The sequence below is a fragment of the Macaca nemestrina genome, chromosome 10, assembly GCF_043159975.1.
Source record: "Macaca nemestrina isolate mMacNem1 chromosome 10, mMacNem.hap1, whole genome shotgun sequence".
Classification (NCBI taxonomy): Eukaryota; Metazoa; Chordata; class Mammalia; order Primates; family Cercopithecidae; genus Macaca; species Macaca nemestrina.
The window spans coordinates 19,922,179-19,946,440 of NC_092134.1; the positions used below are offsets into that span (position 1 = coordinate 19,922,179).

General features: G+C 50.7%; 1 protein-coding gene across 1 annotated transcript in view; it reads left to right on the forward strand.

The window, feature by feature from the left end:
- LOC105493373 (solute carrier family 8 member B1) overlaps window positions 1-24,028 on the forward strand; it is a 38,535-nt gene extending 14,507 nt beyond the window's left edge. Inside the window, exons 5-16 of the mRNA XM_071071024.1 lie at window positions 5-62; window positions 205-310; window positions 393-560; window positions 1,819-1,926; window positions 4,322-4,381; window positions 4,668-4,798; window positions 5,546-5,687; window positions 10,704-10,825; window positions 13,251-13,404; window positions 14,511-14,591; window positions 16,660-16,724; window positions 22,200-24,028. Coding sequence (XP_070927125.1) covers window positions 5-62; window positions 205-310; window positions 393-560; window positions 1,819-1,926; window positions 4,322-4,381; window positions 4,668-4,798; window positions 5,546-5,687; window positions 10,704-10,825; window positions 13,251-13,404; window positions 14,511-14,591; window positions 16,660-16,724; window positions 22,200-22,397 — 1,393 coding nt within the window. The 3' untranslated portion in view covers window positions 22,398-24,028. The remainder of the gene's footprint in view (window positions 1-4; window positions 63-204; window positions 311-392; window positions 561-1,818; window positions 1,927-4,321; window positions 4,382-4,667; window positions 4,799-5,545; window positions 5,688-10,703; window positions 10,826-13,250; window positions 13,405-14,510; window positions 14,592-16,659; window positions 16,725-22,199) is intronic.
- Window positions 24,029-24,262: the final 234 nt, after the last annotated feature.

Consider the following 24,262-nt stretch of genomic DNA (forward strand, 5'->3'; position numbering starts at 1 on the left):
GTAGTTTCTGCCCCAACTTGTCGGCCATTTCCACCACGCTCAAGCTCTCCCACAACGTGGCAGTATCCTTTTGTCCAGTGTCCTGCACCCTGGAGGGAGGGCAGTTGTGGGGAGGCCGGGGGATAGGGTTGTGGCTCGTGGCCCAGGGAAGGCCTGGGTGGACTGCAGCTGTGATCCTGGCCTGCCTTGACATGCTCCCCACATGGCGTCACCTTCCTGGCATTTGGGAATGGTGCACCTGACATCTTCAGTGCCCTGGTGGCCTTCTCCGACCCGCACACAGCCGGCCTGGCCCTTGGGGCACTGTTTGGTGAGAGCAGCCCTGGTGAGGGGGGCGGGGGAAGCAGCAGGAGAGGATGCAGGGTGACTGAGCTCTGGCCTCCTCTCCCCAGGCGCTGGCGTGCTGGTTACCACGGTGGTGGCCGGAGGCATCACCATCCTACACCCCTTCATGGCTGCCTCCAGGCCCTTCTTCAGGGACATCGTTTTCTACATGGTGGCTGTGTTCCTGACCTTCATCATGCTCTTCCGTGGCAGGGTCACGATGGCATGGGCTCTGGGTGAGCAGCTGTGGGGCTCAGGAGGGAGATCCCAGGGCTGATGGGCAGGAGGTTTAGGAGGTGCCTGGGACAGAGAGATGTGAGGGGTGGTCAGTGGGGGGCTTGATTTGATTACAAGTGACAGAAACCCTCCTCAAGCTGGCTTGAGCAAAAATGGGAACATGTGGGTCACGTAACCAAAGAGGCCCAGCAGAGCTGGGGGCTGGGGAGGAAGTATTCAAAAGTTTCATAATTTTTTGGCCAGGCGTGATGGCTCACTCCTATCATCCCAGCAATTTGAGAGTCTGAGGCAGGAGGATCACTTTGGTTCAGGAGTTTGAGACCAGCCTGGGCAACATAGTGAGACTACATCTGTACAAAAAAGAGAAAACTTAGCTGGGCATGGTGGTGGTGCGTTCCTGTGGCCCCAGTTACTTTGCAAGCTAGGGCAGGAGGATCCCTTGAGCCTAGGAGTTCGAGACTGCAGTGACCCATGATTGTGCCACGGCATTCCAACCTGGGCAACAGAGCAAGACTCTGTCTCAAAAAAAAATTTTTTTCCCATAATTTCCAATTTTAACAAGCAGTACAGGTAGGATGCTAACTGGGGCCACCTGGATCGTGGCAGCATACATATTCCATTCAGATGGCTCAAGGGGTATGAATGGAGGGACAATTTGTGCAGAAGGATAACGAAACCAACAAGGGACACTGAATTGTGAGATACCCAGGGGTCAGCAACAGTGGGAGCTGTGGCCACACCTATCCCCCGTGGCAGAAGGGGCAAGGAATGGGGTGGTGGGGCCCAGTGAAAGCTGGAGGGCTGGAGGCCTGGAGCTATACTGAAGAGGGTTGCAGGCCCTGCCAGAGACACGCAGCAGGGAGGGAGTAGGAAGAACCACTCCAAACTCTCTCCCGCTGCTTCTGATTTGGCCTCCCATTGGCTGAACCTAGTTGTAGCCAGAGCTGCAGGGCTGCCTCCTTCCCGGGCACAGAGTGGGACACCTACCCTTAGCGCTTGAATGGGGTCCTGGAGGTCACCCTGTGTGCCTGGCGTTACCTCCTTAATTGCAAGGGAGACAGGAAGGGAGATGGTCCTGGAAGGTGGGAAGGAGTGGGGAGCTCAAGGAAAAGACCACTTACCCACCGGTACCAGGCCGGGCTAACACAGATTGCCACCGCTAAAATGCACCAGTGATAGATAGAACTGCCAGCCTTTGTTCTCTGGGCCTGCAGCCAGGACACCACTTGGTGACGGCCTGCACCACCCTGTCTGCAGGTTACCTGGGCTTGTATGTGTTCTATGTGGTCACTGTGATTCTCTGCACCTGGATCTACCGATGGCAACGGAGAGGATCCCTGGTCTACTCCATGCCAGTTACTCCAGGTAAGAGTCTGCATCGGACTCCAGAGAGGACCTGTGGGGACTGGGAGCCTCTGTGCCCTTCACTGCTACCGTGGGTCTCTTGAGGCCATCGTCCCCACCAAGCTCATCTCCTCTTCATGTTTTTTCTACTCATTCTGCTGAGGTCCCGCCTCCATGCTTCCACTAGTGCCCATGAGCCTCCTCATCGCCTGCTGGCTCAAGTGCACTCCTTCCTCCTCTATGCAGTTGCCAGGGCCATCTCTCTAAGAATTGCCACTGCTCCCTGCTCTGATGTTTCCCACCACTTTCAGGGTAAAACCCAAACGCTGCCATGACAGGGACACTGAGAAATAAAAAATAAATACAAAGAAATCAGTAATATTCAAACATAGTCATATACACAAATACATGCACACACACATGCACCCAGCATACATACACAACTCACACCCATATATAAATACATGCACACATACCTGCACACACATACACAAATACACGACTCACATATATGTGCACACATATACATGCACACACATACACCCAACATATACATAGACAAATACATGCACACATATACAACACACACATACACAAATACATGCACACACATATACAATACACACACACAAATATGTGTACATATACAACACACACATATACAAATACATGCACACACATATACAACCCACACACACAATATACACACACACATATAAAGATACAAACCCATACACATACACATATGCAAATACATGCACACACATACACAACACACATACGAATAGATGCGCACACACATGCAATGCACAAATACGTGCACACATACACAACATGTACACACACAAATGTACACACAACACTATATGAATACATGCATACATGTATTGAATATGAATACACACATACACAGATACACAGCACATACAAACTCTCATGCACATACAACACACACAAATATATGAGCACACATTCTCCACACAGATACGTGCACACACATATACAAATATGTGGACACACATATTTGTGTCCACATAACGCTTCCAACACACAAAAATACGTGCATACACACAACACGCACATATACAAATATGTATACACAGCACACACATATGCAACACAGATACATGCACACACACATATGCAACACAAATACATGCATGCACATACACAACACACACACAAACATAAATGCATACAAATACACAACATATACACACACAAATTCATACACACATACACAACACACACAAATGCATGCACACACAAATACACAGCACATAGTACACATACACAAATCCACGCACCTATACAACACACATATACAAATACATGCACACACGCACAAACAAATACATGGACACAGATACATAACACACATGCAACGTACTCAGAGGCAGAATCAGGGCTAGAGCTGACTGACTTCTCACTCGAGGTGGGCCATTTTCCTTTCAGGCCCCTCCTTACAGGTCCCAGGCCTCTCAGCATCCACAGGCCTCCTGAGAAGAGAAAAATAGTATAGGTTCCAGATTCTGAAAAGGACAGCACTGAAGTCAATAAATGTTTGAGTTGTGTTTTTGAATGCCCCTATTAATTTTAGCATTATAGCTGCATGCTTACATTTGGCCATGTTTGATGAGTTAGACTTTTTCATTGTGTAAGAATTCCTGAGCACGCATGCAGACTGCTAGAAATCCAAAATAAAGAGGGCCTGGACATGGCTGGGCGCAGTGGTGCATGCCTGTGATGCCATCGCTTTAGGAGGCTGAGGCGGGTAGACTGCTGAGGCCAGGAGTTTGAGACCAGCCTGGCCAACATAGCAAGACTCCATCTCTAAAAAAATTTTTTTTTTTTTTTTTTTTTTTTTTGAGACAGAGTCTCGCTTAGTCGCCCAGGCTGGAGTGCAGTGGCGCGATCTCGGCTCACTGCAAGCTCCGCCTCCCGGGTTCACGCCATTCTCCTGCCTCAGCCTCCCGAGTAGCTGGGACTACAGGCGCCCGCCGCCTCGCCCGGCTAATTTTTTGCATTTTTAGTAGAGACAGGATTTCACAGTGTTAGCCAGGATGGTCTCGATCTCCTGACCTTGTGATCCGCCCGCCTCGGCCTCCCAAAGTGCTGGGATTACAGGCGTGAGCCACCGCGCCCGGCCTAAAAAAATTTTTTTAAATTAGCTGGGCGTAGTCTCAGCGACTTGGGAGGCTGAGGTGGGAGGATAGAGTGAGCCCAGGAGGTCGAGGCTGCAGTGAGCCATGATCATGCCACTGCACTCCAGCCTGGGAGACAGACGAAGATCCTGTCCCAAATAACTAAGTAAATAAGATGGCCTGAACACTTGCACCCCTAAACCTGCTCTGTCCCAGTGTGCTCCCTTGAGAACGGTCTGGGTTGTGTATGTAGCTGGGCCTCTCTCCTGCAGAGATCCTCTCAGACTCCGAGGAGGACCGGGTATCTTCTAATAGCAACAGCTATGACTACGGTGAGTCCATGCCCTGTGCCCAGCTGGGGTGGGGGTAACAGGGAAAGGCTGGGGGTGGACAGATGGGTCCCTCCAAGACCTGGGCTCCAGAAATGAGGCTCCAAATTGGCCCCACCTCTCACTGCAGCTCAAATGAGCCAAGGGCCAGGGTTGTATGCCCTCTGCTAGGTGCTGGGCTTTGCCTCCTCCCCTAGGGCTGAGAGGACTGGTGGGATGGAGCGGGGAAGGTTTCCTGGAGACCAAGTCAGCTGCAGGCACACCTCACCACCCGGCCCCCTGCACACAGGTGACGAGTACCGGCCGCTGTTCTTCTACCAGGAGACCACGGCTCAGATCCTGGCCCGGGCCCTCAATCCCCTGGATTACATGAAGTGGAGAAGGAAGTCAGCATACTGGAAAGCCCTCAAAGTCTTCAAGGTAGGGGGGTTCCTGGAGCCAGGCTCACAGCCTTGTGAGAGCGGCAAGACAGTGGTCACGCTACCCTCTCCAGCTCTATGAGGGGGAGGGCATGGGGTCCACTGAGACCTTCTCAGAGTACATGACTTAGGATTTGATGGGGAAACTGAGGCATGGAGCTTGGCTGATGACTTGACCTGGGGCTCTGCCCTCTAGTGGACCCCAAAGACATCCATATCCTAACCTCTGAAACCTGGGAATATGTTACCTTTATGGCAGAAAGGCCTTTGCAGATGTGATTAAAGATCTTGAGATGAGCCTGGCTTATATCCAGTGGGCCCAGTGTCATCACAGGGGTTGGCACAGGGAAAGAGGGAGGCAGGAGGGTCAGAGTCGGAGACTGAGAAGTGGCGACAGGAGCACAGGGTGGAATGATGTGGGGCCAGGAAGGCAGGCGGCCCCTGGAAGCTGCTGGAAGGACCCTCATTCTCCCCTAGAGCTTCCAGAAGGAACAGCCCGGCTAACAACTTGACTTCAGGACTTCTGCCCTCCAGAACTGTCCAAGAATACATTTGTGCTGTTGACAGTCGCTCTGTTTGTGGTCATTTGTCCCAGTAGCTAGAGGCAACCGGGCGCTTAGCCTGGGACCCGCACACAGTCCGTGCTTCAGCAACAAACGGCCGAGCTCTTGAGTCACTGAAGTCCATCTGTGGCATCTGGGATTCAGGCTTCCCTGCCGACACCCTCCCACCTTTGCCCCCTTGACAGCTGCCTGTGGAGTTCCTGCTGCTTCTCACAGTCCCTGTCGTGGACCCAGACAAGGATGACCGGAACTGGAAACGGCCCCTCAACTGTCTGCATCTGGTTATCAGCCCCCTGGTTGTGGTCCTGACCCTGCAGTCGGGGACCTGTGAGTATCCCCTAGCCTGGGCCAGCCCACCTTCCACCTCCTTCCCACGTTCTGGAGTTTTCTTCCACCCAGGCTGGAGTACAGTGGCACGATCTCAGCTCATTGCAGCCTTCTTCCGCCTCTCGGGTTCAAGTGATCATCCTGTCTCATCCTCCCGGGCAACTGGAATTACAGGCGTGCACTACCATGCCCGGCTAATTTTTGTATTTTTCGTAGAGACGGGATTTCACCATGATGGCCAGGCTGGTCTTAAATTCCTGACCTCAAGTGATCCGTCCATCTTGGCCTTCCGAAATGCTGGGATTACAGACATGAGCCACCATGCACGGTGGAGTTTTCTTCTCAACCACATGAGGGAGGTTTGGGCTAGAGGCAGAAAACTGGATATACAGCAGGCGCTTACTATGTGCTTGTGCCATAAGGGACACCAGCCTGGAAGTTCACCCAGGGGACCGCCTGCAGTCCGTTGATCCAATCTTGCTGGCCCCAGATGGAGGCTGCAAAACAGGTGACCCCAGGGCCAAATCCAGTCCTCTGGCTTGTTTGCCTGCATTTAAAAATTGGGGGATTTTACATTAAAATCTGGATTTTGGCTTCTCAAGATCTGGGCCACATTCCTGAAGGCAAAACTGGCTGGAGCAGAGAAGGGGCACCCCCTGTGGGGTGCCTGCGGCCTGAACCATCACAGTCCCCTCCATTGCCTGTTGGGTGCTCCGGGCTGAGCTTCCTTCCCTCGTTTGTGTTCCCTCATTTGTGTGACCTGGCTGCTCTCCCCACTGGCATTTGAATTTTCCCATCTGCCCCAGAATGTCCTTTTCTTTCTTGCCCTGCTCTGGCCGAGGAAATGCTCAGGCTTGTCTGTCGTCTTCTAACTCCTGCTACCCAGGTTTCTTCCTGTTGTCTAACTTTAGTATCTCATGCTGTCTGTTTCCTATCATCTAGGCTCCTCCCCCTCAGCCCAGGGGCATTGCCTGGAGGTGGGAGTAGGACTCTGGTGCGAATGCCTGGCTGGGCGTGGTGTTGTGCGCTATAACAGAGCCAGGATGAAACTCCATCGGGATGAAACAGCCTCCTTGCCACATTCCCTGTGAATTTCTCCCCTGGTTTGTGGGAGGATGCAGGCATAGAGGGAAGGAGATAGGAGGAGAGGTGATTGATAGTGACTCAGAGCCGAAAAGGGCCACCCCCTAGGGCCGTCTGGTTCATCACAGTCCTCCATTCTTCATCCATTCTCTACGGAGCGGGGAAGCCTTGCCCTTCAGGCCAGGGCAAATCCAGGGACTTGCTTTCACAAGCGATGTGGCATCTTTATTTATTTATTTATTTATTTTTATTTTATTTTATTTTATTTTATTTTGAAATGGAGTCTGACTGTCACCCAGGCCCGAGTACAGTGGCGCGATCTCAGCGCACTCTAACCTCCACCTCCAGGGCTCAAGCAATTCCCCTGCCTCAGCCTCCCAAGTAGCTGGGATTACAGGCACCTGCCACCACGCTTGACTAATTTTTGTATGTGTTGTGGCTTCTTAAAAGAGTGATTCCCACACATCAGTCATTCACAGACCGTCTTCCCAATTTTTCTCTTACTCTGTACTATTACATTTGATATTTTTCTTTGTTTTTCTTGAGACAGAATCACTCTGTCACCCAGGCTGGAGTGCAGTGGCATAATCTCGGCTCACTGCAACCACCACCTCTGGGGTAAGCAATCCTCCTGCCTCAGCCTTCTGAGTAGTTGGGACTACAAGCACCTGCCGCCATGCCCAGCTGATTTTTGTGTTTTTAGTAGAGATGGGGTTTCACCATGTTGGCCAGGCTGGTCTTGAACTCTTGACCTCAGGTGATCCAGCCACCTCGGCCTCCCAAAGTGCTGGGATTATAGGCGTGAGCCACTGCGCTTGGCCACATTTTATATTTTTCTTAAATCAGCTCGTTATGTTGTCCAGGCTGGTCCTGAACTTCTGGGCTCCATTGAGTAGCTGGGACTAAGGCACGCACTATTGCACCCAGCTTCAGACTTTTTTTTTTTTTAAAGGCAAATTTATTGAAAAGGAAACTGTGTCACCTGCATCAATAGGAAACTGTAATAGAATTGCATCATTTCCAATAAATTTAAGGTAACTGCAAAAATAAACACAATAAATGTAAACCACCGGCAGGGCATGGTGGCTCACGCCCATAATCCCAGCACTTTGGTAGGCTGAGGCAGGAGGATCACTCGAGGTCAGGAGTTCAAGACCAGCCTGGCCAACATGATGAAACCCTGTCTCTATTAAAAATACAAAAACTAGCCAGGCATGGTGATGGGCATCTGTAATCCCAGCTACTTGGGAAGTTGAGACAGGACAATCACTTGAACCCAGGAGGCAGAGGCTGCAGTGAGCCGAGACTGTACCACTGCACTCCAGCCTGGGTGACAGAGCGAGATTCTGTCTCAAAAAAGAAAAAAAAAAAAGTAAACCGCCTTACTCGGTCCTCCTGATTCAAGACATAAGCTGGAAGCCTGTACTAGGGAGAATAGCAGGTGTCTGAGATGTTCAAGTCCTATTAGCACCAAATGGAAAGTTTCTCCTTGATACAATGATAGAACTGAAGAAGGAATCCCTTTCCTGAGAGATGGTTCTGCAGCATATAGTATCTTGACCACATGGCCTTAACACCATCTAGTGGTAGCAGGTGCATCCTGGGGAAAGACTGGTTCCGGCTAAAGCACTCTTGACCCCATCTGGGCTGAGCACTGTCTGGAGGAAACCCCTGGACTGGCTCCCAGCCCGAGGGGGTGCTGTGACTCAAGGTGAGCCTCCCCAGCAGCAGCCTCCAACTTCCCCGTCTCTAGGCCTTCCCAAGAGCCATCTTTGTAAAGTGCTGCTTTTCATATGTTGTGGTCACTCCTCCACTCAAAGACCTCCATGGCTCCCCAGTACCTCTTGAGAAAAATCCATGGCTCTCATTGCGCAGTGGTGCGATCTCGGTCCACTGTACCCTCCACCTCCCAGGTTCAAACGATTCTTCTGCCTCAGTCTCCTAAGTAGCTGGGATTACAGGCAGGTGCCACCACCCCTGGCTAATTTTTGTATTTTTAGTAGAGATGAGGTTTCACTATGTTGGCCAGGCTGGTCTTGAACTCCTGACCTTCGGCGATCCACCGGCCTCAGCTTCCCAAAGTGCTGGGATTATAGGCGTGAGCCACCACACCTGGCCAAGGCCTCTGAGACTCTGAGCCAGCTGCCTCCTACAGACTTTTCTGTGCTATTCCTGGCGCACGTCTGCTTGATTCCATTTTACCCAACTCCCCTCTTCTCACAGAGTCCTTGTACCCCTCTCTGCTTAACACTCAGCTCAGATCCTCAGTGTCTTCACGCCCCAGCCACCTCCTAAAATTTCTCTAGCACAGGAGTGGCAAATACATGGAAAGGGCTTCCAACCCAGGCGTCTGGATCCAAAGCCAGCACTGAGGTAAAAATCCCATGCTGGCAAAATTATCTCAGGAGCTGGGTACAGTGGCACACACCTGCAGTCCCAACTACTCAGGAAGCTGAGGTGGGAGGATGGCTTGAGCCCAGGAGTTTGAGGCTGCAGTGAGCTGTGATTGTGCCAGTGCACTCCAGCTTGGTTGACAGAACGAGACCCTATCTCAAAAAAAAAAAAAAAAAAAATCCCCCTTGACAATCACTCATAACGGATTGTGTACACAATTTTGTGTATTTTGCCCGCTCGCATAATTTTTTTTTTTTTTTTTTTGAGACAAGATCTCACTCTGTTGCCCAGGCTGGAATACAGTGGTGCAATTTAGGTTCCCTGCAACTGCCACCTCTCAGGACTCAAGTGATCCTTCCACTTTAGCCTCCCAAGTAGCTGGGACCAGAGGTGCCCACCACCACACCCAGCTAATTTTTTTTTTTTTTTTTTTTTTTTGAGATGGAGTCTTGCTCTGTTGCCCAAGCTGGAGTGCAGTGGCACGATCTTGGCTCATTGCATCCTCCACCTCCTGGGTTCAAGTGATTCTCCTGCCTTAGCTTCCTGAGTAACTGGGACTGCAGGTGTGTGCCACCACCCCCGGCTAATTTTTGTATTTTTAGTAGAGACAGGGTTTTGCCACCTTGGCCAGGCTGGTCTCGAACTCCAGACCTCAGGTGATCTGCCCGTCTCAGCTTCCCCAAGGGCTGGGATTGCAGGTGTGAGCCACCACGCCCGGTCTAATTTTTGTATTTGTTGTAGAGGTGGGGTCGCACCATGTTGCCCAGGCTGGTCTTGAACTCCTGGGCTCAAGCGATCTGCATGCTGTGGCATCCCAAAGTGCTGGGATTATAGGCATAAGTCACTGCGCCCGGCCTCCTCACGTAATTCTTAAGCCCACTGACATTTTTTAGCTAGACTAAAAAAAGAACAAACGAAGGGTCTTGATGCAGGTAGATGAGCATTTGAACCATTCATTGTCTTTAAGACCAGTACCGACTCCTAGTGGTGAAAAGGGTGATGTGTGGGGAATTCTAGAGTGTTCTCCTCACCTTAGGGTATCTCCCTTTGGTGTTTAATATGAAGCCTCTGGAATCTTCATATTTGTTAATGGATTGGATGATAGAGTGGACTTACTTGGGTACCTCTTAGTGGGGAGGCTGGGTTTGACCGTCAGGTTCATCTCATGGAGCAATGCCATCCACTGGTAATGCCTGGCTGGAGGGGGCTGCCTGGAAATGCAGTTGCATGGAAGTATTGTGCTTGATTAGTGATGTCTGCCACGGAGGTGGAAGAGGGTGATCGTGTTAGTGGTTCTAGCCATTCCTATCCTAGTTCCACAGCAACAGGCTGGAGAGAGTCATTTTTGTGTGTCTCTATTGTCTTTCAAATGTGACTAACTTGAGGGCAGGGGCTGCATTTTTAATTTTTCCGTCCCCTTGAAGTGTCTAGGACAGGGCTGGGCAGATAGCAAGCATCCACCTGACATCCAAACAGTCTGTTGTAAGTGGGTGTTGAGGCAGCTGGGAAGGTACCAGGTCCCTTTCTGTCCCTTTGCAGATGGTGTCTATGAGATAGGCGGCCTCGTTCCTGTCTGGGTTGTGGTGGTGATCGCAGGCACAGCTTTGGCTTCAGTGACCTTTTTTGCCACATCTGACAGCCAGCCCCCCAAGCTTCACTGGGTAAGAAGCCCGGGATCTCCGAGATGGGGGGAGAGGGATACTGAGGTCTCCCACGCAGATGTCCTGTCTGCATCTCTGAGGCACTTTGACCAGTTTGATCAGGAGTCGCACAAAGACAGGTAACTGAACTTTAAAGCTGCTTTTGAGAGTTTTTGTTTCGGCGCAGGGTTTTTTTTTTTGTTTTTTTGTTTTTTTTTTGGTAATAGCTTAATTTTGTTGAGATGTAATTCACATACCATGCAATTTACCCATTTAAAGTATACAATTTAATGTTTTTTATTATAGTTACAGAGTTGTGTAATCATCACAGTCAATTTTAGAGAATTTCATCACCCCAAAAAGAGACCTCATGCCCATGAGTCACTCCCCGTTTCCCCACCCCCCACATAGCCTCTGGCAACCACGACTCCGCTCTCTGTCTCTGTGGGTTTGCCTATCACGGACATTTTATATAAATAGAATCCTACAATATGTGATTTCCTTTTTTTCAAGACAGGGTCTCCCTCTGCTGTCCAGGCTGGAGTTCAGTGGTGCAATCATTGCTCACTGCAGCCTCGACCTCCTGGGCTGAAGCCATCCTCCCACCTCAGCCTCCCAAGTAGATGGGACTACAGGCACGAGCCACCACACCCAGCTAATTTTTGTATGTTTTTTGTAAAGACGAGGTCTCACTATGTTGCCCAGACTACTCTCAAACTCCTGGCCTCAAGCAATCCTCCTGCCTCAGCTTCCCAAAGTGCTAGGATTACGGGCGTGAGCCACTGCGCCTAGCCTTGGGTTTCCAAAGACATTCCAGGGATAGTATGGTATGGCCTTTGTGGGTGTCTTTTTCCATTTTCCCTAGTCTATGCACTCTAAGGAATATTTAGGGAGTTTGTCCAGAGACTTTTTCCTTAAAAGTTTACTTAATGTTAAATTAGCGGGGTGTGGTGGCAGGCGCCTGTAATCTCAGCTACTTGGGAGGCTGAGGCAGGAGAATCACTTGAACCTGGGAGGCAGAGGTTGCAGTGAGCTGAGATCGCATCATGGCACTTCAGCCTGGGTGACAGAGTGAGACTCTGTTTCAAAAAAAAAAAATGTTTACTTAATATTTTTATTTTGGCTGAGCTTGGTGGCTCATACCTGTAATCCCAACACTTTGGGAGGCCGAGACGGGTGGATCACCTGAGATCAGGAGTTCTAGACCAGTCTGGCCAACATGTTGAAACCCTGTCTCTACTAAAAATAGAAAAATTAGCCGCACATGGTCGTGGGCACCTGTAATCCCAGCTACTTGGATGGCTGAGGCAGGAGAATCGCTTGAACCCAGGAGGTGGAGGTTGCAGTGTGCCGAGATCGCACCGCTGCATTCCAGCCTGGACGACAGAGTGAGACATCATCCTAAAACAAAAGTTTACTTAGAATTTTCATTTTTTAGTACTTAGTGATTTTTTTAAATTTTAGTTTTTACTATTGGAAACTCTCAGTGAATGTACCAACCGAAGGGTGTTGAATTTTCAGCAAATGGATCGTTTAGGGAAGTTGCTTTTTACTACTTAGGGAAAATTGTCTTTCACTATTTTTTCAAGTACTGATGTGTGCCACAACATGGATGACCCTTGAAAACATGATGCAGAAGTGAGAGAAGACTGAAGCAGAGGGTCACACACTGTGGGATTCCATTGTTGTGAAATGTCCATGAGGCACATTCCGAGACAGAGAGAGCAGAGTGGTGGTCGCGCTGGGCTGGCGGGGTGGGGCTGGGGAGTGACTGCTTAGGAGTACAAGGATACTTTTGGGGATGAGGGGTGGTGTTTGGTTCATAGACTGGAAATCTGATGAAAGTGATAGGGAACCCTTTCCAGACAAAATAATATATATATTTTTTTTAATATATGAAAGGGAGGATTTTTTGGTTTTGTTTTGTTTTTTGTTTTGTTTTTTTTTTGAGACAGAGTCTCACTCAGTCGCCCAGGCTGGAGTACACTGGCACTATCTAGGCTCATTGCAACTTCTGCCTCCTGGCTTCAAGCGATTCTCCCACCTCAGCTTCTCGAGTAGCTGGCATTACAGGTGTGTGACACCAGCCCGACCAATTTTTGTATTTTTAGTAGAGACAAGGTTTCACCTTGTTGGCCAGGTTGGTCTTGAACTCCTCATCTCAGGTGATCTGCCCGCCTCGGCCTCCCATAGTGCTGCGATTACAGGCGTGAGCCACCATGCGTGGCCTGAAAGGGAGTTTGTTAAGGAAAAAAGAAAATAATATTGAACTCAACGTTTTATTGAGCACTAACTATGTGCAGGCACCAATGCTTATAGTAACGTGTTTTATACTCATAATAAGCTCATGAGGTAGATACTGTTATCCCATTTCACAGGTGAGGAACTGAGGCTGTGTCCCTGTTGGGGCTGGCCTTGGTCCCATAGCAAACCATTCCCTCTGCAGCTCTTTGCTTTCCTGGGCTTTCTGACCAGCGCTCTGTGGATCAACGCGGCCGCCACAGAGGTGGTGAACATCTTGCGGTCCCTGGGCGTGGTCTTCCGGCTGAGCAACACCGTGCTGGGGCTCACGCTGCTGGCCTGGGGGAACAGCATTGGAGGTGACTCAGGGCTGGGTGGGATTGAGTGGGGGATCAGTGCGGCCACATCTTAGCTCTTTCCTCCCCCAGCCAGAGTCGCATCCGGGCAGGGGTGTCCAGGGTGTCTGCCCTCTGCACCTGTACAGTGTCCCCTGTCACTGTGAAGTGGCCAGCATCGGGGTGAGATGGTCCTGACTGTAGTTGGACCAAGAAACTCTATAGAGGCTCCTGCCGCTTCCCCACCCTCTGATGCGGGGATGCTCGGTGGCTCCCAGAGTTCAGGAAGGACGTGGATCCCATTGCAGCCAGCCATGCTTGATGTGTACACGGGTGTGTGACACGCAGGCATTCACACTTACATACATACACCCTTGCCTAGCTGTAGCAGCCAGGTACGGTTGGCCAGTTTATGCACTGCTCTAGAGCATCTAGACAAGAGGATGAAGGAGCTGAAATCTAGCCCCTCCTCCACTCACCTTTTTGAGCACCTTCTTCTAATTCATGTGGAGGTGCTGTGCATGTTAGCAGCAGATGAGACTTTGAAAAATTGGTAACTGTGGTTTTTTTTGGTTTTTTGTTCTTTTTTTTTGAGATGGAGTCTTGCTCTGTTGCCCAGGCTGGAGTGCAATGGTGTGATCTTGGCTCATTGCTGCAACCTCTGCCTCCCAGGTTCAAGCAATTCTCCTGCCTCAGCCTCCTCAATAGCTGGGATTATAGGCGCCCACCACCACACCCGGCTAATTTTTGTATTTTTAGTAGAGACGGGGTTTCATCACGTTGGCCAGGCTGGTCTCGAACTCCTGACCTCAGGTGATCCATCTATCTTGGCCTCCCAAAGTGCTGGGATTACAGGCGTGAGCCACCGTACCCAGCTGGTAGCCGCGTTTTTCACACCTGCGAAGTTGTTGCTGGTGGGAAAGAGTGGGGTAAAGGAATTAAGGAGGGAAGTGTGTCTTCCGAGGTGCTGTGCCCCTTCACACAGCACCCCACCAGCTAGTGCCCAGGCACACGTGGGCATCCATTTATGTTTGTTGCCTGAATGGCCGTGGGTGAGAATGAAGGCGTGGATGACCAGGGAGGGCGGGGGAAGCGACTCACCACTGCAGGCCCCTCTTGTTCCTGCGCAGATGCCTTCTCGGATTTCACGCTGGCCCGCCAGGGCTACCCGCGGATGGCGTTCTCCGCCTGCTTTGGCGGTATCATCTTCAGTATCCTTTGTGGTCTGTTCTTGGCCTTAGCACTGGTGTCACAGCCATGGGTGCGGAGTGCTCCGTGCCCCACCCTGAGGATTGGCTCTTGGTGTAACACCTGGGGCAGGTAACGTGGCTGCCTGGCCCTCAGCCTCCAAGGCTTTAAAATAGGGATTTGGGGAGTGCTAACCTCCTACAGGGGTGTTGTAAGGATCCAATAAGGTGAATGAAATTCTTGGTCCCTGGTAGGGGCTCAGCAGACAGCAGCTGTTATTATTAGGGCGGTGAATGGTGTGAGAAGCAGGCGCCCACAGGATGAGCTTACGTGTTCTATGGAAGACCCTTTCTCTCTTGCTCACAGGGACATGTCATGGTCTATGCTAGGGGTTGGCAGACGTTTTCTAAAAGGGCCAGAGAATACTTTTTTTGAGACAGAGTCTCGCTCTGTCACCCAGGCTGGAGTGCAGTGGCACGATCTCGGCTCACTGTAATTTCTGCCTCCTGGGTTCAAGCAATTCTCCTGTCTTAGCCTCCCAAGTAGCTGGGACTATAGGCGCGTGCCTCCATGCCCAGCTAATTTTTGTATTTTTAGTAGAGACAGGGTTTCACTATGTTGACCAGGCTGTTCTCAAACTCCTCACCTCAAATGATCTGCCGGCCTCAGCCTCCAAGTGCTGGGATTACAGGCATGAGCCACCATGCCCGGCCCAAAGAATAAATATTTTAGACTTTGGGTGCCATGGAGGCAGTTTTGCAGCTACTCAGCTCTGCTGCTGTAGTGCAGAAACAGGCACAGACAATGCATAAGTCAATGGCCATGGCTCTGTTCCAATAAAACTTTATAAAATCAGTTAGTGGGCCAAATTTGGCTAGAGGGCTGATGTTTGCCAACTTTTGATCTATATAGAAAGGATGGATATAGCCAACCTGGGGCTATGAAGAGAAAGAGCTTTGAAACCAGATGGTCGTGGGTTCCAGACAGTGCCTGGCACACGGAAGGCATTCAGCCAACAGTGGATATTGTTGGCTGCTAAAGAAAGAAAGATGATCACAAAGCACCTGAAGGGCGGCTCTCTCCAGGCTCCATGATGACAGAGCCTCACCAGGGGCTGCAGTGTGAGCAGCTGGCTGGCAAAACAAGCTAACTACAGGGACTGTGATGCCTGCCCTTTTAACTCCCAGGCTGAGCAGGACCCTTGGTGGCCCTTTTGTGCCCAATGAGGCCTACTTCTGGCTTTCGGGCTGCAGCCTCGCCTGACCTCCCAGGTTGGCTGTGGAGGAGGGAGCCCTGAACAACCCCTAGAGATGGCCTTGGCTCATACACCATCACCAGTCCCTCTAGGGACTGGGGGCAGTCCCTTCACCTCTCCTGGCCCCTGTTTCCCCACCTACTGAGTGCTTACATGGGCCAAGCATTCCTGGCACCCTAAGGTGTTTGATCCTTAGAGACTGACTGCAACACGTACTCAACACCCATCTTCTTAAAGGCCTAAATGAATAGGGTCTCCTCAGATAGGGTGTTTGGGGAAAGGGGGAGTTGGGCATAAAGAAAGCCAAGTAAGTTCATTTTTTTGTAGGTCTGGGCACGGTGGTTCATACCTGTAATCCCAGCACTTTGGGAGGCTGAGGCATGAGGATCACTTGAGCCCAGGAATTTGAGATTTGCCTGGGCAACATAGCAAGACCCCATCTCTACAAAAAAAATTAAAAAATTAGCCAGGCGTATGCCTGTGATCCCAGCTACTTGGGAGGTTGAGGTGGGAGAATCACTAAGCCTAGGAGGTCGAGGCTGCAGTGAGCCGTGTTCACACCACTGCACTTGTCTTCGTCCAACCCCCACCAAATTTTTTTTTGAGACAGGTCTCACTCTATTGCCCAGGCTGGTCTCAAACTCCTGGCCTCTAGTGATCCTCCTGCCTCGGCCTCCCAAAGTGCTGGGATTATAGGTGTGAGCCACTGCACCTGGCCCAAGTGCATTCTTGCCATGGCATTCCAAGCCCCGGAGATGAACGCAGTAGGAGGAAAGGGCTATGTGGTTGGGTTATGTGCAGGCCATTCCAGCAAAGCTTCCTGAGCTGGGCTGCAGACATCCTCGTGGGCGTGGGGCTGGGCTGTCTGCTCCAGATCTCCCGGAGCCACACAGAGGTGAAGGTGAGTATTCCTTGTAAGTTTACAAGTGTATATAACCAAGATGTAGCTTGACATGGGAAGGGGCAGGAAGGCCCTGGGTTTGGATCTGGTTGCCATCACTTAAGTCCCTGGCTGTATGACTTTGAGTGAGCTAGGGCCGGGTGTGGTAGCTCATGCCTATAATCCCAGCACTTTGGCAGACTGAGGCAGAATATCACTTGAGGTCAGGAGTTCCAGACCAGCCTGGCTGACATGATGAAACCCCATCTCTCCGCTAAAAATACAAAAATTAGCCAGGTGTGGTGGTGCACACCTGTAATCTCAGCTATTTGGGAGGCTGAGGCAGGAGAATCACTTGAACCCAGGAGGTGGAGATCACAGTAAGCCGAGATCGCGCCACTGCACTCCAGCCTGGGCGACAGAGTGAGACTTCATCTCAGAAAAAAAAAAAAAAAATGGAGTTAGGACATCTCTGGGTCTCAATTTCCTCCCCTGTAAAATGAGATTGATGACACCAGCTGAGCTTCCTGGATAAGCATGCAGGGGGAAGGGCCGGGCTGAGCACCATATCCCAGCGCTGCCCACAGGGGAGGTGACAGAAATTGGGTGATTTGGGTGGGTAGCATGTGGCCAGATATTCCAGGTCCTCTAGAGAAGAAATCGAGATTCCTAGGTGAATTGTTTTCTCTTTGAAAATCTGCCTCGCATGCAAACAAAACCCTGTGAATGGGAGGCAGATTGGACCCCTGAGCCGCAAGCCGGCAGTCCCATTCCTGCATCTCTACTCTGGAGGACTTGAGTTGGGAGGCTCAGCAAGGAAGACGTAGGCTGGGGAGGAAGAGATGGCCTGGGGGCTGGTTTTAAGCCTCGCGGTGGGAAAGCACTTGGAGTGTTATGAGGCAGAACAAAGTCTCCCGTTTCTCCCAGAGGCAAGAGGCACAAGTTGTTGAATAGGCTCTCAGCAGAGCCTATTAGCTGGGGGCAGGGCGGTTCTTTCACACTGGTCATGCCTACAAGCAAACAGCTACTTAGGGCTTGAAAAGTTTTCTTTTCTGAAAGGTAAACACCCTCTGCAAACTTTGTTGACCCTCTTTATCGGTTTAATAGGTTCCCTTTCATGGTAGAGTCTAGGGCAGTTCCAGGTAATGAGGCTTTAGGGTTGGCCCCTCAGGGGACCTATTTCCTCTTTTCTCGGGTGTATATGTGTGTGTGTGTGTGTGTGTGTGTTCACCGCCTTTGTGCTGAGTTTAGGAAATGTGTGTGTCTGTGTGTGTCCACCGCCTTTGTGCTGAGTTTAGGAAATGTGTGTGTCTGTGTGTGTCCACCGCCTTTGTGCTGAGTTTAGGAAATGTGTGTGTCTGTGTGTGTCCACCGCCTTTGTGCTGAGTTTAGGAAATGCTCCTGCCGTTAAATTGCATGAGACATCAACATGGAAGGATGTTGGTTGAAAACCACAAGTCGCTTTGAAACACTCACATATTGTACGGCCCCATCTCTGTTTTCAGAATTGATGCACATGTCTAGAGGGGTGTGTGTCCACAGGGTGTGTGTGCACATGTCTAGAGGGGTGTGTGTAATATGGCACCCCATGGGGAGGGAGGGAGGATAGGCATTGGTTAAGAGCTTGCACTTAGATTTGGGCTCTGTCACTTACTCTGTCAGTTTCTTCATCTGTGGGTTGGAGATGAGAAGGATGCAGGTGGCTGGGAGGATGAAAGGCCACAGTGCCTGGAAACACCCTGCACAGTACCTCGTGTTGTCTTCCTGTGTGTTGGATGCCTGCTAAGTGTGGAAGGAAGAGAAGTGGGGAGGGGACATTCAATCCCTTTTACTCTTCTGTACTGCTTGAAAATGTGTCAGCAACCATGTGTGACATGTATACCATAGATTGTGTGAGTTCCCTAGCACTGTCATAAATGACCACAAACCAGGGGGCTGACAACAGCAAAAATTGAGTCTCTCACAGTTCTGGAGGCCAAAAGTTTGAAATAAGGCGTCAGCCGGGCAGTGCTGCCTCCAAACTCCGGGGGAGGATCCTTCCTCGCCTCTTCCAGCTGCTGGTGGCTCCGGGCGTTCCCTGCCCAGTGGGCCCATCACTGCAGTCTCTGCCTCTGTGTTCCCATGGCCATCTCTCTCTTCTTCTTACGGAGACATGAGTCATTGGATTTAGGGGCCACCCTAAGTCCAAGGTGATTGTATCTTGAAACCCTTAGCTTATTATATTTGCAATGACCCTATTCCAAGCAAGGCCACATGCTGAGCTTCTGGATGGGCGTGACTTTGTTGGGGGTGGGGCACTACTTATCCTACTGCATATATAAAAACCTGCAGCTGAAATCTGCAGACTCCTCCCCAGTTCTAGAGAATGGGAATTGCGGTCAGCTCCTCCTTCTCCCGCAGAGGAGCCTGTCTTGTGCCTGACACTTTGGCTCTTGCTCATTCATTTCTGCTGCTACCACTCCTCTATCATTCATCCATCCCCTCCTTCACCCAGAAGGCGGCATCCTTCCAAGTTCAGAGTCAGGCTGAGGTGCCAGGCCCTGTGCTGCTGAGCACCTTGGACAAGTCAGTCAAGTCTGAGAGTCTTGGTTTCCTCATCTGTAAAATGGAGTCCATCCTAGTACCCACCATACAAGACTATTGTTAGATCAAAGACGACAGTGTCTGTTAGGCCCTTCGCACAATGCCTGGCATAGAGCAGGCACGCAATAGATACTTATAGCTGCCATTTTTTAAAAAACCTTAAGGGCTGGGTATGGTGGTTCATGCCTGTAATCCCAGCACTTTGGGAGGCCGAGGTGGGTGGATCACTTGACGTTAGGAGTTTAAGACCGGCCTGGCCAACATGGTAAAACCCCATCTCTACTAAAAATACAAAAAAGTTAGCCAGGCATGGTGGTGGATACCTGTAAGCCCAGCTACTCAGGAGGCTGAGGCAGGAGAATCACTTGAACCTGGGAGGTGGAGGCTGCTGTGAGCCGAGATCGTGCCATTGCACTCCAGCCTGGGTGACAAGAATGAGACTCCAAGTCAAAAAAAAAAAAAAAAAAGCCTCATAAAGATTTTTTCCATTTTATTATGAAAACTCAAACATAGAACAGTCAAAAGACTTGTATGATAGACACACATATTCCCACCACCCAGGCTCTACTGTTTACGTTTGGCTGCCTTTGCTTTGTCATCTGTCTGTCCATGCCTGTCTGTCTATGCCTCCATCTGTCCTTTTTTTTTTTGAGATGGAGTCTTGCTCTGTCACCCAGGCTGGAGTGCAGTGGTGCAATCTTGGCTTGCTGCAGCCTCCGCCTCCCAGGTTCAAGTGATTCTCCTGCCTCAGCATCCCAAGTAGCTGGGATTACAGGCACATGCCACCGCATCTGGCTAATTTTGGCATTTTTAATAGAGATGGGGTTTCACCATGTTGGTCAGGCTGGTCTCGAACTCCTGACCTCAAGTGATCTGCCCGCTTTGGCCTCCCAAGGTGTTGGGATTACAGGCGTGAGCCACCGTTCCCGGCCTAACACATCTATGTTGTTTCTTGATGCAATTCACAGTAAGTGGTGGACATCCGCTTGTGCATGTCATTGACTAGAGTTCAGTGTTAAAAACAGAGGGAATTATAATGACATCTGATTCGAGGCAGGGGAGAGGCACCCAGGCAGGTGGACCTGGCTGAAGTTGGAAGAGAATGTTCCCTTTCCCTGCTGCTTCTGAGTCTGGAAACTTCTGGGGCCATGTCTGGGTAACTTTAGGGTGGGGCCTGCCGTCCTACAGGGCAGGCCGGGCTGCTGCAGGCCAGTCTTCCCCAACTGGCCCCCAGTTGGTACCCTCAAACATTGTTGAGGCTGCATTGTTGTTGTTGTTATTTTTATTTATTTATTTATTTTTTGAGACAGGGTCTTACTCGGTCACCCAGGCTGGAGTACAGTAGCACGATGTCGGCTTACTGCAACCTCCACTTCCTGAGTTCAAGTGATTCTCCTGCCTCAGCCTCCCCAGTAGCACACCGCCATGCCTGGCTAATTTTTGTATTTTTAGTAGATACAGGGTTTCACCGTATTGGCCAGGCTGGTCTTGAACTCCTGATCTCAGGTGATCTACCTGCCTCAGCCTCCCAAAGTGCTGAAATTACAGACATGAGCCACTGTGCTCAGCCGAGATTGCATTGTTGTTGAGGCTGCATTATTGTTGAGGGTGCATTGTTGTTGAGGCTGCGTTGTTGTTGAGGTTGCATTGTTATTGAGACTGCATTGTTGAGGCTGCATTGTTGAGGGTGCATTGTTATTGAGGCTGCATTGTTGAGGCTGCATTGTTGTTGAGGGTGCATTGTTGAGGCTGCATTGTTGTTGAGGGTTCATTGCTGTTGAGGTTCCATCGCTGTTGAGGGTGCATTGTTGTTGAGGGTGCATTGTTGTTGAGGGTGCATTGTTGTTGAGGGTGCATTGTTATTGAGGCTGCATTGTTGAGGGTGCATTTTTGAGGCTGCATTGTTGTTGAGGGTGCATTGTTGAGGTTCCATTGTTGAGGCTGCATTGTTGTTGAGGGTGCATTGTTGTTGAGGTTCCATTGTTGTTGAGGCTGCATTGTTGTTGAGGGTGCATTGTTGTTGAGGTTCCATTGTTGAGGGTGCATTGTTGTTGAGGGTGCATTGTTGTTGAGGTTCCATTGTTGAGGCTGCATTGTTGTTGAGGGTGCATTGTTGAGGCTGCATTGTTGTTGAGGGTTCATTGCTGTTGAGGTTCCATTGCTGTTGAGGGTGCATTGTTGTTGAGGGTGCATTGTTATTGAGGCTGCATTGTTGAGGGTGCATTTTTGAGGCTGCATTGTTGTTGAGGGTGCATTGTTGAGGCTGCATTGTTGTTGAGGGTGCATTGTTGTTGAGGGTGCATTGTTGTTGAGGCTGCATTGTTGTTGAGGGTGCATTGTTGTTGAGGTTCCATTGTTGTTGAGGCTGCATTGTTGTTGAGAGTGCATTGTTGAGGCTGCATTGTTGTTGAGAGTGCATTGTTGTTGAGGTTCCATTGTTGTTGAGGCTGCATTGTTGTTGAGGCTGCATTGTTGTTGAGGGTGCATTGTTGTTGAGGCTGCATTGTTGTTGAGGCTGCATTGTCGTTGAGGGTGCATTGTTGAGGCTGCACTGTTGTTGAGGTTGCATTGTTGTTGAGGGTGCATTGTTGTTGAGGTTGCATTGTTGTTGAGGGTGCATTGTTGTTGAGGGTGCATTGTTGTTGAGGCTGCATTGTTGTTGAGGGTGCATTGTTGTTGAGGTTGCATTGTTGTTGAGGCTGCATTGTTGTTGAGGGTTCATTGCTGTTGAAGTTCCATTGCTGTTGAGGCTGCATTGCTGTTGAGGGTACATTGTTGTTGAGGGTGCATTGTTGTTGAGGGTGCATTGTTGAGGTTGCATTGTTGCTGAGGGTGCATTGTTATGTTGGCTGCAGATGGGGCGGGGCCTGTGACGGGCAGTGACCCAGCCTCTCTCCCCTCATTCTTCCACAGCTGGAGCCAGATGGACTGCTGGTGTGGGTCCTGGCAGGCGCCCTGGGGCTCAGCCTCGTCTTCTCCCTGGTCTCAGTCCCATTGCAGTGCTTCCAGCTCAGCAGAGTCTACGGCATTTGCCTGCTCCTATTCTACCTGAACTTCCTTGTCGTGGCCCTCCTCACTGAATTTGGAGTGATTCGCCTGAAAAGCACGTGACTGAAGCTGCTTAGTGCTATGGCCTCACTGCAGGCAGGAGCCCCGCCCCTCCTGCTGGGGGAGTCCCAGGGACTGGAGCATTTCTGCAAGGCCCCTGTGGACATGAGAGCATGCCCCTTGCTGCTGGAGATCCGAGGTCACTGCTGGGAGCTGAGAGAACTGCTCTGTACTTTTTTTTTTTTTTGAGATGGAGTCTTGCTCTGTTGCCCAGGCTGGAGTGCAGTGGCATGATCTCGGCTCACTGCAAGCTCCGCCTCCCAGATTCACGCCATTCTCCTGCCTCAGCCTCCCAAGTAGCTGGGACTACAGGCGCCAGCCACCACGCCTGGCTATTTTGTATTTTTAGTAGAGATGGGGTTTCACCGTGTTAGTCAGGACAGTCTTGATCTCCTGACCTCGTGATCCGCCCGCCTCGGCCTCCCAAAGTGCTGGGATTACAGGCATGAGCCATGGCGCCCGGCCTGCTCTGTACCTCTTGCTGCCAGCATCTAACAGCCTTGCCGTGGGGACCTTGGAAACCGGGCTTTGCTCTGGACAAAGGGTTCCAGAGAGAAGCTAGAAGGCCCCCTTGAATGACCCCCAGAGCCCCTCTGAGAAGGTCTGGAGTTTGGGGGAAGGGGACAGCTGGGTGTGTTCCAGGCCATGCTGGAGGTACCCCTGAGACACAGGCGCTGCCCATTCCCCTTGCCTGGGCTTCAGGCCTTCTGGCACCTTTTTAGGGCACAAGTGGCTGCCCAACCCTGACTCAGAGAACAAGGGTGGCTTGGACCCCTGGGAATCAGGCCGCCAAGGGCTGAGCTCCAGAGCTGCACCATCTGCCAGAAACAGAATTCAAGACATACTTAATTTTGAATTTCTTTTTTTTTTTTTTTTTGTTGAGACAGAGTCTCGCTTTGTCGCCCAGACTGGAGTGCAGTGGCCGGATCTCAGCTCACTGCAAGCTCCGCCTCCCGGGTTCACGCCATTCTCCTGCCTCAGCCTCCCGAGTAGCTGGGACTACAGACGCCCGCCACCTCGCCCGGCTAGGTTTTTGTATTTTTTAGTAGAGACGGGGTTTCACCGTGTTAGCCAGGATGGTCTCGATCTCCTGACCTTGTGATCCGCCCGTCTCGGCCTCCCAAAGTGCTGGGATTACAGGCTTGAGCCACCGCGCCCGGCCCTTAATTTTGAATTTCTCCTTGCCACGTTAATAAAGCCAAAAGCAGCGGGTGCCATTCATGGCAATACACTTCACTGAACCCACTTGCTCCCAAAACGACGTCAGCCCAAGGCACTGCTACGCCAGCAGCTGCCACATGGGATGGCGGCTCAGGCACTCCCTCCAGGATTCTGCCCCGACTGTCCACAAACTCCTTTGTTTGTGCTGGAACTTGGGCTTCTCCAGCTGCCAACCAGGAGTCAGTAGGACCATGCCTGTGCCTCCCTCAGGGGGGACCCTGGGCGGGGTTCCAAGGCCTGTGAGCTGGGAAAGGACAGATGAGGGGACCTCGTGCCTTCTTACTGTCATGCAGTGACCCTGCCTTATGTTGCCGAAATAAGCAACTCTTAGGTTTGCCTGACTGCCTTATGCTGGTAAAGAAAAGGGATTCAACTGTCTTTTTTCCAAATAAAAAAAAAATTCAAAATTTCAAGTGTAGAGAAAATGATACCCCCAACTATCACCAGTTCTTCCTCACCTGGGGCCAGGTCCCGACTCAGGGTGGGGCTGAGGCAGGATCAGGAGTGGCCATGGCCTTAGATGGGACCACTCTCCTGACAGTACCCAAAACCACGGAAGTCAAGAGGCAGCAACCGTGTTTACAAAGCAGAGGCTCTTTTATTAATATGCCAGAAATCCAGAGACATAGTGGGTTTTCTAGGAAACA